At 35.4% G+C, this 14,586-nt stretch overlaps 1 protein-coding gene across 1 annotated transcript in view; it reads left to right on the top strand.

The window, feature by feature from the left end:
• PDS5B (PDS5 cohesin associated factor B) overlaps nucleotides 1–14,586 on the top strand; it is a 205,615-nt gene that overhangs the window by 49,379 nt on the left and 141,650 nt on the right. The window contains 5 exon segments of the mRNA XM_078147054.1: nucleotides 1,315–1,518; nucleotides 8,810–8,896; nucleotides 9,018–9,115; nucleotides 10,237–10,363; nucleotides 12,217–12,297. Of these exon segments, the coding sequence (XP_078003180.1) occupies nucleotides 1,315–1,518; nucleotides 8,810–8,896; nucleotides 9,018–9,115; nucleotides 10,237–10,363; nucleotides 12,217–12,297 (597 nt within the window).

The following is a 14,586-nucleotide window of genomic DNA, read 5'->3' as shown; positions in this document are numbered from 1 at the left end:
AAATGACCTGATAATATTTTTTGGTTTGCTTTTGTAGCACCACCTAGTGGAAGCCAAGTGGGGGACCCTTTCATTTTAACTAGATACCTATAGATAGATAGATATTCCCTTATAGAAGGGGAAGGGGATAAGAGAAGGAGGGGTTGACAGAAGGGAGGGCAGATTAGGAGAAGGGGTATTTAGAATACATGACATCTTGGGGTAGGGGTAGGGGCAAGATGGGGAGAAAATGTGGAACTCAAAATCTTGTGGAAATGAATATAAAGTTCCTTTAGCTACAAGATTCTTTTGATTCTTCTCCATAAGACATAGGCTCTTTGTGAACAGGGAATTTATTTACCTTTCTTTGTATACCTAGTGAGTAGCATTGTGCCTTATATGTAGGGACTTCATAAATGCTGATTGACTGACTGACTATACTGTAAGAACATTATGCCTAGCATTGTTTTGATTCTGGTCATTGTGAATAATTATTCTGGGGTTAAATTAGATTCCATGTTCTTATGCCCTTAACAGCATTTCTTGTGGTTTCTAATCCACTTGTTTTATTATGAGGTGATGTTAGAGAAATATGGTTTTGTGTAGCTTTTTGATTCTCTTTTCTCTGCTACATAAGACCCTGTTATATGTTGTATTGGAGCAAAGCGATGGGCTGTATTGTGTGCTCTCTATACATCAGTGAGGTGGTATGTTAACTGCCCTTCATGACAAAGGGAATATACTCTGGGCATACCTAACCTCTTTACAACATAGATCTGTCACACATAAATTTCTTTAAATGCTTTTTTTGTCACTTTTAAAAAATTATCACATAGACTTCATGGGGGGGGGAGCTTGACAGTCCAAATGGGAAGCTAGATTATTATAATTTATTTTACAATGCATTATTTTCCCTCCCATTATTTAAGGAATAAAGATAGTAAGGTGAAAAAATAGTTATATGTTTTGGAGTGTGTGCTCAGTAGTCACAAAAACAAAACAAAGCATAGAACTCTTGGTTCTGAAAGTATAAAATGTTAATGAGTTCTTTCCTCATAACCAATACATGAATCTTAATCTTTTGAACAACCCAAATCATATCAATGAATTTAAAAGAACTTCCTGAAACTTTATTCAGGTATAGAATACTCTTACATATTGCTCCTTCAGTATTTGTATGAAATTCCAAATATATTTCTTTATTTCTAGTTTCTGGAATAAAAAGGGAATGACACGTATTGGTTATAAAACAATGTTATCAGTGTTTCTTAGCTAAATAGAATTTTACATGAAAAGAAATTTCTTAATTTGATTTGAGATTTTATTTTTACGTAGATGGTTGTAAAAACTTTCATGGATATGGACCAGGACTCTGAAGAAGAAAAGGAGCTGTACCTAAACCTTGCTTTACACCTTGCTTCAGATTTTTTCCTCAAGCATCCTGATAAAGATGTTCGCTTACTGGTGGCATGTTGTCTTGCTGATATTTTTAGGATTTATGCTCCTGAAGCACCTTATACTTCACCGGACAAACTGAAGGCAAGTATGATGTATTTTAAAAACTTCTTCCAAGGTTGATGCCATGTTGTAGCCTGTTATAGGTAAGGTCTTTCTGTTAGAAGTTTAGTTGGACCTTTTAATTAAAAAAAAAAGTCAGCATCAGCAGAGCTAATCAGTTTTTGGCCTTTGAGTTGTTTTGATTTAAGGTGTGACAGTAACTATCAAAGTAGGCACCAAAGAATTTGGTAGTTCTTAGAGTGCTGTTATGCTTACAAAAGCCCCTTGTTTCTTCTTTTCTTTTCTTCAACTTGTATTTTGAGATTTGGTTCTTTGAGAAGCTTTTTTGGAACCTGAAAGGTAAGACTTATGTTAGTATAATGCATTACTTCTATAACTCACTGTCAACTACTTCTTAAATTTTCTTTTTATTATGAAATAGAAAATCACCAACAAACATGAACACTTCTATATGCAAAGATGTCCAGAAAAATGGAGATTATGAATCTATTAGCTTGCATTTTGGAGATAGGAGATAAGGACTGGACTTGTGATTTCACTGATATGGAAAGCTCCCTCTATCAATACAAATCAGTACCTTCTTTGCAATTTATAGTTTTTATCTAGAGCAGAGGAGTCATATGTGTGGCTAGCAATGGGCTAAATTGTGGTGGTAACTCCTTAGTATAACTTGAACCTTATTAAAATTTGAGAAATATTTAATGAAATAAAAATACAATAGAACATAAATAATGTCAATAGCTGTTTTTGTAAGTTAATATGCCACCACCAGAGATCCTTATGTGTGGTTAGTGGCACTGTTTTCATTTGGGTTTGACACCACTGGTCTAAAGCACCAAAAGGTAAAGCAGTTTGCTCATTCCCATAGCCTGTATGTGTCAGAGATGGAACTAGAATCTAGATCTTCCTGACCCCAAGGCTGGCTATCAACCTAGTGTAACATGTTGCTTCTTTTGAAAAAATATACCTCGTGTGTGTGTGTGTGTGTAAATAAATATAACATGATTGTACCAGTATTTCCCTGCTTGTCTGTGTCTCCTTCTAAGCTTTCTTCTGCTCCATTCTTTATATTTTAAAAATATTTTATTGATGCTCTTTTTTCTTATCACAGTTATTATTCTGCCTATTCCTTTGTCTCCCTGAATAATAAAGTCTTCTCTTGTTAACAAAAGTATAGTCAAGCAAATGTTTCTACTGTAATAGTCATATATGTCTCATTCTGCACCTAGAAGAAAAAAGCATGCCTACTTCTAAGTCCTAATTAGTCATGGCATTGATCAGAGTTTTTAAGTCTTTCAAAATTGTTTTCTTTTATAATGTTGTGGTCATTGCATAAAGAGTTCTCCTGGTTTTTTATGCTTTTACTCTGTATTATTTCAAATAATCTTTCCTAGATTTCTCTGAATCCATTCCTTTTGTCATCTGTTAAAGCACAATAATATCCTATTACATTTATTTGTCACAATTTGTTGAGCTGTTCTTCAGTTAATGGGCATACCTGCTTGTTTCTAGTTGTTTCTTACAACAATAAGTGATGCTGTAAATATTTTTAAAATATGTATCCTTTGTTTCATCTTTTTGGGGTATATACCCAGTATATGTTGGGTATTTACAGTTTAGTGATTTTAGGGGTAGGCTTCCAAATGGCTTTCTAGAATTACTGTATTAATTCATAGCTACAAACATTAGTGCATTAGTATTTCTGTCTTTCCAGAGCCCTCCAATAGTCATTTCCTTTTTCTGTCATATTAGCCAATCTGATAGATCTGGGGTGGTACCTCAGAGTTGTTTTAATTTGCATTTCTCTAATCAGTGGTGATTTAGAGCAGGGATTCTTAAACTTTTTCTACTCTAGACCCCTTCAGCATTTCTTCATCTAATTATAGATAGCTTTGATTACTTTGTCTCGAAACTGCCCATTCATATTTTTTGATCGTTAGTCAACTGGGGAATCACTTATATTCTTATACATTTGACTCTGTATATTTGAGAAATTAGGCCACAGTAAACTTCTGAAGGATATATGACCAAGATATAAATGGTCATGTCATAAACAAAGAGTAAAATACCCTTTACAAATCAGGATAAGGGGAGGCTTCTTAACCACACAAAGTATGGAGGGGGCACAGGAAATAAATGGACATTTCTGATTGTATAAACTGACAAGTGTTTGTACAAGGAAAGGCAATGCATTTAGAATTAGAAGGGGAAAGGTTAACTGGGGAAAAAATTCTTCAAATAAATTTCTCTAGTAAAAGTTTGATATTCAAGATGTACAAATATAGAAAAATAAGAGTCCATTGCCCAATAGATAATCAAAGGATTATCTATTATTTATCCCAGTAGGCAGGGGAAAAAGTGAAAACTATGTCATAAGAAATGACGAGCAGGATATTCTCAGAAAAACCTGGGAAGATTTACATAAACTGATGCAAATGAAATGAGCAGAACCAGAAGTTTGTACATGGTAACAGCAATATTGTTGCTGTTAACTGAATGACAGCTTTTCTCAGCAATAGTAATCCAAGACAGTTCTGAAGGACTTATGATGCAAAATGCTGCCACCTCCAGAGAAAGAACTGATGGAGTATGAATGCAGATTGAAGCATACTTTTAAAAACTTTATTTTTCTTGTTTCCTCTGTGTTTTCTTTCATAACATAATTAATAATGAAATATGTTTTGTATGATATGTATAACCTATATCAAATGCTTGCCTTTTCAATGAGGGCGGAGGGGAGGAAGGGAGAAAATTTGAAACTCAAAATTTTTAAAAAATGTTAAATTGTTTTTACATGTAATTGGGAAAAATGAAATATTAAAGAAACTTATTGTCATAAGAAGTGTAAGATTCTAATTTCAAATCCTAATTTTTCTCAGACTTCTTATTTTCACTGTCTTTTCTTTGAGATTAAGCTTAGGAATTCTCTTGAAGATAATTCCCTTCTATTTCTACTCCCATATTTTGAAATTATATTTATTATTTAAAATTTGAATGTCTTTTTATAGAATATCAACATGATTGAATTCTTTAAAACATGTTTAGGTGTCATTAGAATGTGAGCTCTTGTTGAAGGACTACATTTTATCTCTTCATCCCTTGTGCCTAGTATAATGCCTTGCACATGATAGACATGTTTTATATTTTGTTCACTTGAATTGAATGAAACATTTAAGAAAAAGCCAAAATATCCACATAGATTTTCTGAGAAATAACTGAGAGAATTTTGTGAAAAATTGAAACTATTATGGAATGAAGAAATTTTTTTAGAGACAGTAACGTAAGCTTGCATGGGGAGAAAATTCCTGAAAAATGGAGGAGAGAATTGGACTTAAGTGATCAAATAGTGCTGTCAAAAAAGAATTGAAGGCTTTGATAGGCAAGCTAGAAGTAAAATGAGGAAAAAAAGAACTTTGTGAAAACTAAGGGTAATAACTAATATATAAAGCACTTCCAAGGTGTGAAAGCATTTTACCTGTTGTCTCATTTGAGCTTCACTAGTGTTCCCTTTCTGCATTTGTGAATTCTGAGATTCTCTTCTCAGATCATCTTTTGTCATTCTATGTTTCTCTTTGCCTTAACACCTAATCCTTTTTTTGTCCTCACTGTGACCCTTCAAACTTACCATGCTTGACTTCTTTCCCAGGCCATCACCCTCCCTTGTAATATCTCTACTTTCCTCCATTTCCCATTTTGACTCCCATGGTGAACCAGTCCAACTCTGTGCTGCCCTCTTATGTCACTTCCCTATTGTTGATCTTACTTTACCAAACTTTGGCCTTGGATTACTTCCACCATCCACTGCCTTTGCTCCCATTCACATGCTGCTGAATGAAGCTAGAGAAAATCACAAAACCATATTGACTAGATCCCCTACAAGTTGATGTCAGATAATCTCAACTGAATCCTTACTGTGGCCTGGCAATCCTTTATACTTCCCTAATCAATCACAATCACTACAGAATCTTTTCCAAACCTTTTTATGCCTTCTCTAACCTTTGATAGCTTTCCCTTTCCACACCCATTCAGCTAAGGACTTTGCCTTATATTTTCCTGGGAGAAAAAAAAATTGAGTCCATTTGCTGAGAGCTGCCTCTTCTCCTCTCCTCCTCATCTCATCACTCAGATGCCTTCTGCCATGATCTCTGCCTTTACTCCTACATCACACAGTATTTGGCCCTTCCATGCCAAGACACGTCTGTCTACCTGTACAAGTGATCCCATTCTATCCTGTCTTCTCCAACAGATTGCCCCCTCTGTCATCCCACTCTGCCACTTGTCTTTACTACTTCTTGTCTATTGGTACTTCCTTACTGCCTCAAATAGAGAGACAACAAGGTGGGCACAGTGGATAAAGCACTGGGTCTGGTGTCAGGATGACTTGTATGATCTTGGGCAAGTCACTTAGCCTCTATTTGTTTTCTCATCTGTAAAATGAGGATAATAGTAGCACCTACCTCCCAGAGCCATTGTGAAGATCAAATGAAATATCATTTGTGAAATGCTTTGCACAGTGTACAGCCTGGCACATAGTAAGTGCTTAATAAATGCTTATTTCCTTCCTTACTTCCTTCTTACCAACATAGCCATGACTTCCCAATCCTCAAAAAACCCTCACTTGATCCAATCATCCCAGTTAGTTCTGCCATAGCTCTACTCTTTCTCACTAATCTCCTTGAGAAGACTGTAATCAACTGATGCTTCTGTTTGCTTTCCCCTTACTCTCTCAAGTTCTCACAGTCTGGTTTCTGATTTCATCATTTAACTGAAAATACCCCTCTTCAAAAGTTATCAATGATCTCTTAACTACTAAATATAATGGCCTTTTCTCAGTCTTCATCCTTCTCTGCAGTCTTTGATGCTGTTGATCACCTTCTTCTCCATGATATTCCCTTCTCTCTAAGTTTTTGTAACACTGCTCTCTCCTGCTTCTTGTATATGTCTGACCACTCCTTCTGTCTCCTTTACTGGATCTTCATCTAAGTCATGCCTGTTAAAGGTGGGTGTCTCCCAGTACTCTGTCCTGCACCCTCTTTTCCCTCTATACGTTTCAGTTGGTGATCTCATCAGCTCCCATGAATTCAACTATCATATCTATGCTGATGATTCTAGGATCTGCCTATTTAGCCATCATCTCTCTTGACCTTTTGTCCGACATCTGTAAATGCCTATTGGCATTCCTGATCTGGATGTCCTGTAGATGTCTTAAACTCAACATGTCCAAAACTAAATTCATTTCCTTTTCCCCCAGAACCCTCCCTTCTTCTTTACTTTCTCCTATTACTGTTGAGGCCACCATTGTCCTTCTAAACACCCAGGATCTTAATCTTGTCATCTACAACTCCACACTCTTTCTCAGCCCTCACATCCAATCAGTTGCCGAATCCTGTCAATGCTACCTTCTTTACATCTTTAGAAACACTCCCTCCACCCCACCTTCCCTCACTCCCTGCCCTTTTGCTCCGGTGCTGCCTTTAATATCTCAAGCTTAGGCCATTTCAGTAGCTTGCTAGTTGGTGTCTGTCTGCCTGAAGTCTGTTCCCTTTCCAGTTCATTCCTATTCAACTGTGAAGATGATTTTCATAAAGTGAAGCTCTAACTATGTAACCCACCTTTCCTCAAAAAACTTTAGTGGATTTCGTTACCTCTTTGATTGAATATATGATTCTCTGTTTGACTTTTAAAGCCCCTCATAACCTGGTTCCTGCTTACCTTTCTATGTTTTACTTCCCTCCATTTACTCTGCTATCCGGTAATGCTAGTCTCCTTTCTGTTCCTTGAAAAAAAAAATACTCATGTCTTTACACAGTCTGCTACCCGTCTCTGGAATCCTTTCCCTCCTTTTCTCCATGTTCTGATTTCCCTGGCTTCCTTCAAGTCTTAGCTAAAATCCCTGTAACATATGCTTCCGCAAGAAAGCCTTTACTTGTCCTCCTTAATATTAGTGGTGTTGCTTTGAAATTACCTCCAGTTTATCCTGTTAATGTCTTGGTTTTGTACATAGTTCTTTGCATGCTGTCATCCCCATTTGATTATGAGCTCCTTGAGAGCAGGGACTGTTTTTTTCCCTTTCTTTATATTCCTAGCACTTAGTACAATGTGTAATACATTTAAACAGGTGCTTAATAAATGCTTTTACACTTGACAAGTCAAGAGGGATCTACTTTTGAACTGAGTACTATAGAATTATCATTCTCATTCTACAGATGAGGAAATGAAGAATAGAGAGGTTAAGTGGTTTACCAATGTCCATTGTCAGAGGTGAGATTTAAATGAATTAAACAAAGTAAGGGGCTCTATGAGCCAGAGATGAGTAGAGTGTGCATTTCAGGCATGGGGAATGACTAATGTAAAGGCACAGAGTCATAGAGAGAGCAAGAGTGCCTTATATGAGAAACAGAGGAATATCTAGTTTGGCTAGAAGTAGAGTCCAGTAAAGAGGTACCATGCATAATGAAGTTGGAAGGATGGGGCTGGGGCAAGATTGTGAAGGGATTTAAAAGCCAATCAAAAGAACTGATAAATTATCTAGAGGTAATAAAGTACAACTTCTGCATATTGAAAAAGGGAGTCATATGGTCAGATTCTCCTCATTGAAGAAAATCACTGTTGTGTCGTATGAAAGATGAAGTGGGAAAAGACATCAGTTAAATGATCATTACAGTCATGGAGGTGAGAGGTGATGAGGGCCAAGGGAGTAATTTAAGGGAGGCAGATATGAGAGCTGTGGCAATAGACATGGCAAGATTTGGCAACATATTGCTTATGTGCAGTATCTCCCATGGGAGATAGTAGACACACCAGGGAGAGAAATTAGAGGAGGGCAGAAGACACAGCACTGTACTATATCCAGAGGCAGGGAGCATGATATAGATGATGAATATCAAATTCATAATCGTATTTAAAGTTTCTCAAATAGATTACGTTCCTGTAGTCCTCCAGGATTAATTCTCTAATATTATTAAGCTTTATAATATAGTAGTCGACTTTCCTACCTTTTTTATTTTTATGAGTTTCTTCCAAGTATGAATTCTTTGATTTTGTATAAATTATTTGGTCGGGTGACTTGCGTTCCTACATTTATAACATTTGTTACATGAGATACAATTAAAAGTTCTGCTTTGCCCTGTGACAATATTAAGAATTTGTTATTTCATATTGTCTTTGCCAAAGTTCTGATTTGTTGACACTTACTGTGTCATAGCTGATTTTTGACTTATTTTCATACTATATCTATAAAAAGTGAGTACTAGGACTTGTTTTTCATTTTGTGTGTAATTAACTGAACTGTTTTTCTTGTTATTTTTTAAAGGATATATTTATGTTTATAACAAGACAACTGAAAGGGTTAGAAGATACAAAAAGTCCACAGTTCAATAGATATTTTTATTTACTTGAGGTGAGTAATATTTTATATCTTTCACTTTAGTTGCTAAAATTTTTTTTTCTCAATAGATCTTTATATTTTGAATTTTTGTAACTAAATTTTTCTCTCCATGTTTCCTACTCTTCAATTTTAGAACATTGCTTGGGTCAAGTCCTATAACATATGCTTTGAATTAGAAGATAGCAATGAAATTTTCACACAACTCTATAGGACCTTATTTTCAGTCATAAAGTAAGTTAATTTTATTTGATGTCTGTTTTTGTGTCAAGATATGATTTTTATTACTTCAATTGGATGCTGTGTTTCAGATTTAAAACAAATTTTAAAAGTCACAAATTCTGCAGGTTTTATGTTTAAGTAATTTAGTACAATAAGATAGTAGGTAAATCGTTTAGCTATGTTGATGAAGCATAGTAAGTGTGAGAGAGTTGTAAATCTGTTTTAGTGCTCTAACTAGTATGTAATTGAAGTAAAATTCTTCTGATGCTAAATTTAATGAAGGTGAATCATCAGAGTAGTTAATGGTCAAGGAGCTTTCCTCTACCTAATTGTTGACCTGGTAATCGTAGTTGTGGTAGAAGATGATGATCAGAGAAAGTAAATGAGGAATGAAGCAGTGAACTCTCAGTATGCTGTTTGAAAGATGAGGTGGATTCTATATACTCCTGCAATTCCCTGGTTCCTTGTATCTGTCTTGTTTTTTCGGGGTTGAGCATCTGTTTTTAACATATTGCAGCTTTATTATAATGATGGCCTTGGGATCCAAGTGATAAGCTTTAGAGTTGAGGCTGCCAGTGCCCAAGTTCATCTAGTACTTGTTTTTAGGAACTTCAGTCATTAAACCTTTCTGAATGACATCAGTTTTTCTCCCAGACTGAGTCCCACTTCATAGGAAATAACACTTTTGTATTAGGTTAAATAAAGCATAGTTTTGCAGAATAATGCTTTAGAAAATTATATAGTGCATTCCAAAGTCAATGTAAATAATTTTGGATTATTTATTGTTTTAAATTATTGGTTGTTTTTCATTAGTGTGGTTAGTTGAGGGCCAAAGGATTTTAAAATTATTATTATTATTAGAAATGATTTCTTAGACTACGTTTTGTCAAAACTGTTTGCCTTCTAAATTTTTAAATTGTATAAAATATTGGATCGTAATGTAAATTGATAAGAAATTGACTGCTCTGTTGATAATGCTTCAAAACACAAGAGGGGATAGAAAAACCTTACAGCCCATTATATTGTTTTGCTATTGTTTTATAAAATACAATACTTGTCAGCACTCTTGTGATTAAATTGTTACCTGCTGTTGTAATCCACTAAAAACATTAAATTTCTTTCTCTAATTTTAGCAATGGCCACAATCAAAAAGTTCACATGCACATGGTGGACCTGATGAGCTCTATTATTTGTGAGGGAGATACTGTTTCTCAGGAGCTTTTGGATACAGTTCTAGTAAATCTGGTACCTGCCCACAAGGTAAGTTGGAATACATTATTCATTTAACTTAACAAACATTTGTTAATCGTGTACTTTGATGAAAGCATTGTATTAAATGTGGGGTTTACAAAAATAGAGATATTTATCTTCTCAAGGAGTTTGCATTGTAGTGACATTATAACTATAAATCATCTTAATACCTGACCACATTTGTCCCCAGAATCTAATATTTTGAAAAAAAGACACAGCTCCATATGAATTAGTTTATTGTTTATAAGTATTAACGTTCATAATTTTATGAAAGTGTTATGGTTTTAATATTACTTAAATAGTAGATAATTAAAGTAGAAACTAAAATTTTAGTATGTGTTTGTCTGCCCAAATACGCCTGATTTCTAATTTTCTTAGTAAGAAATGCTGTATAAATTTTATTTCAAGAATTTTTGTGATTTTGAAACTCTTATGTCATTTTGCATTGTATAGTCCTTAAATGTATTCCAGTTTAATAATGAAACAGATTTTGAGATAGGGTATAAGATTTCATTAATATAGGGAACCTCTTGGATGAGGAAACTATCTCTACCATTTCATACCTTTCCGCACTCTTTCTGTAACTTCTAGTCACAGAGAGTTGCCTCAAGAACTGAGAGTTAAAGTTACTTATATGAGTCTTATATGTTAATATATAAGAACAATATATCAGAGGGGTGAAACACTTAAGAAGGAGAAATGGAGACTTTTTGGTGGAGGGGGGGAAGTTTACAAGGGAGAGTCTAGGAATCTGTATGTTACAGACTTTGACTTCTATAAAACATAGTTCTTTATAAAATTTGTAGATTTAGCACCCATTCCAGCATGAAGGCAGTTTTTCTTGGTTTGGTATTTAACCTTGGTATTTCAAGGAGATATTTCTTCAGAGGGTTGGCTCCTTTTTTAGGGCTGATCCAGAGTTTAATCTTTATTTTTGAAGAGGCTACAGATGACTTCCAAAGTCCTGTCCAATTCTAAATCTACGATTCATTCTGTCCCTAGTTTATTAGTATTAGGTTCTAGGACTAGAAGGGTTAAAGAGAAGCAGATTTTGTTTCTGAGAATGGAAGAATCATAAAGAAGGAGAAAATATGAATGGGTAAAGGATCTAACCATTTTTATACCGGAATTCAGCCTATGTGAGTAAATAAGGTAGTATGAATTGTGAAAAGATCGTTGGACTAGGAGTCAGAAAACCAAAGGTTTAGTTCTACTGATGATGCTAGCTTTGTGAATTTGGACGAGTCATTCTCTTAATCTGTTTTACATTGATAAAATGGACATTGCTCTCTTTAGTATCATGCAAATAGTTATTATGGGAAAGGAGTTCAACAACTGTACAAACATTAAATGCCTACAAAGTGCATGACAGTGTGATAAATGTTGGGGGTAGGAAGACAAGAGTCCTGTCTCTCAAGGAGCTTGGCACAAAAATACAGTGGTAGAGAAGTGTCACAAAGTGTGTTATTTTGTCTTTTTCTTTGAAGTAAACTTATCTTAATATTTTTGTTTTGTAAATTTTATATCAGCAATTAAATTCAACCCTCTGATCTATACATGGGGCAGCTAGGTGGTACAGTGGATAAAGCACTGGGCTTAGAATCGGGAAGACTTCTTTATGAATTGAAATCAGGCTTCAGACACTGGCTGTGACCCTGGGCAAGTCACTTCATCCCATTTGCCTCAGTTGCTCATCTGTAAAATGAGTTGGAGATGGAAATGGCAAACTACTCTAGTATCTTTTCTAAGAAAACCCCAAATAGGGTTACAAAGAGTTGGAGATGACTGAAAAACAACTGAACTTCTTTATTAGTTTTTTATGTTAAATAATTAGAGGTGTTTGTTACATTCATATTTTTCAGAATTTAAACAAACAAGCATATGACCTGGCCAAGGCTTTATTGAAGAGGACAGCTCAAGCCATTGAACCCTATATTACCAATGTAAGTCCTGAGTATAATTTGTTGTTAGTTAATGTGGGTAGAAGTATTGAAATTTTAACAAATAACATATACTATACTGAAATTATGTATTTCTTTTTGTCCCCTATTTAAAGAAATAATTATTTGGTTTTACTTGTTTAGTATGATATATTACCTCGTTCCTAATATTACTGATCATTTTGATGATTTGTGTGTACTTTTTCTCCTTATTAAGATGCTTGCTTTGTGTATCAGTTTCTGCCCTCAAAGTAATACAGAGTACTTTTGAAAGAGAGTGCTCAAAATGGGTACAGGAACATAGGAGGCAGCTTTGTATAGGAGATGGTACCTGAGTCAAAGTGTGTGAAAGAATTAGGAATTCTTTGAGATAGAAAGGCTGTGTGTTCCAAATATTGGGGTACTCATGTGCTATTGTTACTGTTGTTGTTTGTCCTTTATTCTTGAAAAAGACCATGGCATCAGGAAGGTGATGTCATGACTTGGAAGTGAATTGGATGAGGGGAGGGCAGTGTCACTAGCCTCACTTTCTCCTCTGGAGCCATCTGGGCCCAGCGGCAAGATACAGGTCAGGACGACTGGAGATGGCTCTGGATGACTCTTGTACAAAGGTAAAAGGGATGTTCAGTAGAATGTTATGTATGGGAAGCATGCTAGTTTGACTAAAATGAAGGGTTTGTGATGAGAGTAGAATGAAATAAAACTGCAAAGATAGGTATAAGCCATTTTGTGGAGGACTTTAAGTGCCAATACAAAATTTTTTGTTTTACCCCAGAGGTCAAAGAGTACTGCTGGAGATATATGGAAAAGGGCCTGGCATGGACTTGAACTATCTAGCTCACTTCATACCTAAAAAAAGTCCTGATAAAATACCCCAAAAGTGGTCTCCTAATCTTTGCATAAATGTTTTTAACATAGGGAGTATACTACTTTCAAAAGCAGGCCACTCCACTTTGTCTTAGTTCTCATTGTCAGGAAGTTATTTTGTACTTCAAGCCAAAATTTGCCCTTTTTCAAGTTTGAGTTCTGCCCTCTGGGACCAAACAGATTAAGTCTATTCTGTTTTCCACATGAAATCCTTTTGAGTACTTGAAGACTGATTATTGTGTCCCACTGAGTTTTTTCTCTCTGGGCTAAATATTCCTACTTCTTTCAGCTGATCCTCATAAAGTATTATCTCATCACTCTTCACCTTTTTTTTACCCCATTTTGAACTTGTGAAATTTATTTTTTTGAACCCAGGTTTAAAATGTTATATTTAACTTTTATCAAATTTCATCTTAGTAGATCAGCCCAGTTTTCTAGCCTGTTAAGATATTTGGATCCACACTCCATCATTCAATATGTTATTCCGCACTTAGCCTTAGTTTTGTGTCTGCACATTTGATAAGCACGCCATCCATACATATTGAGTGTCTATTATGTACAAAGTAGGGCAGTTAGGCGGCACAGTGGTTAGAGTCTTCCTGAGTTCAAATCCAGCCTCAGATATTTATTGGCTGTGTGACCCCGGGCAAATCACTAACCTTAACTCTATTCTTTCCTCATCTGTAAAATGAACTGGAGAAGCAAATGACAAACCACTCCAGTATCTTTGCCAAGAAAACCCCAAAAGGATCACAAAGAAAGAGCTGCACATGACTGAAATGACTAAACAGCAACAACATATACAAAGTACTGTTTTTGAGTTATGCAGGGACTATAAAGATAGACACAGTCCTTGGCTTTATGGAGTTTATATACTTGCACTGCAGGAATACACAAATAACTGTAGTATGTTATTGTGTCAAGGATCTGTTATTTCCTTGGTTGAGTAGATTATAACCCACCTATAACTTTGCAGATGATCTTAGAGAGTTGCCTGGGGCTCAGAGAAATAAGGTAATCTGTCTGTAGCCATGCAGCTAGTAATTGTTTGAGGCAAGATTTGAATTCAAGTCTTCTCTGTTCCAAGTCCAGTGCTATTCATGATCATATTGTCTCTTTATAATACAAGGTAAGATAATAATGATAACTGATATCCCATAGCACTATATGTTTATGAAACACTTTACATCCATTATCTCATAACACCTTGTGAGGTAGTCAGTGCATCTGTTATTACTCAGCTGTACTCAAATGAGGAAAGCAACATTTGTGTTGTAGCCAAGTAGGGATGAGATGAGATAACATTGTACAGTGGAAAAGTACTAGTCTGGAAGTTGGGAGAATGGAGTTTGAATCCTAGCTCTAATATGAGGTATGTGAGCTGAGGTGAGACACATTCTTCCTAAGCCTCAGTTTCCAATAAAA

The sequence above is a fragment of the Phascolarctos cinereus genome, unplaced genomic scaffold (assembly GCF_003287225.1).
Source record: "Phascolarctos cinereus isolate Bilbo 61053 unplaced genomic scaffold, phaCin_HiC Scaffold_726;HRSCAF=1367, whole genome shotgun sequence".
NCBI lineage: Eukaryota > Metazoa > Chordata > Mammalia > Diprotodontia > Phascolarctidae > Phascolarctos > Phascolarctos cinereus.
The sequence above is the reverse complement of the archived record's forward strand: the minus strand, read 5'-3'. Positions and strand labels throughout refer to the sequence as shown.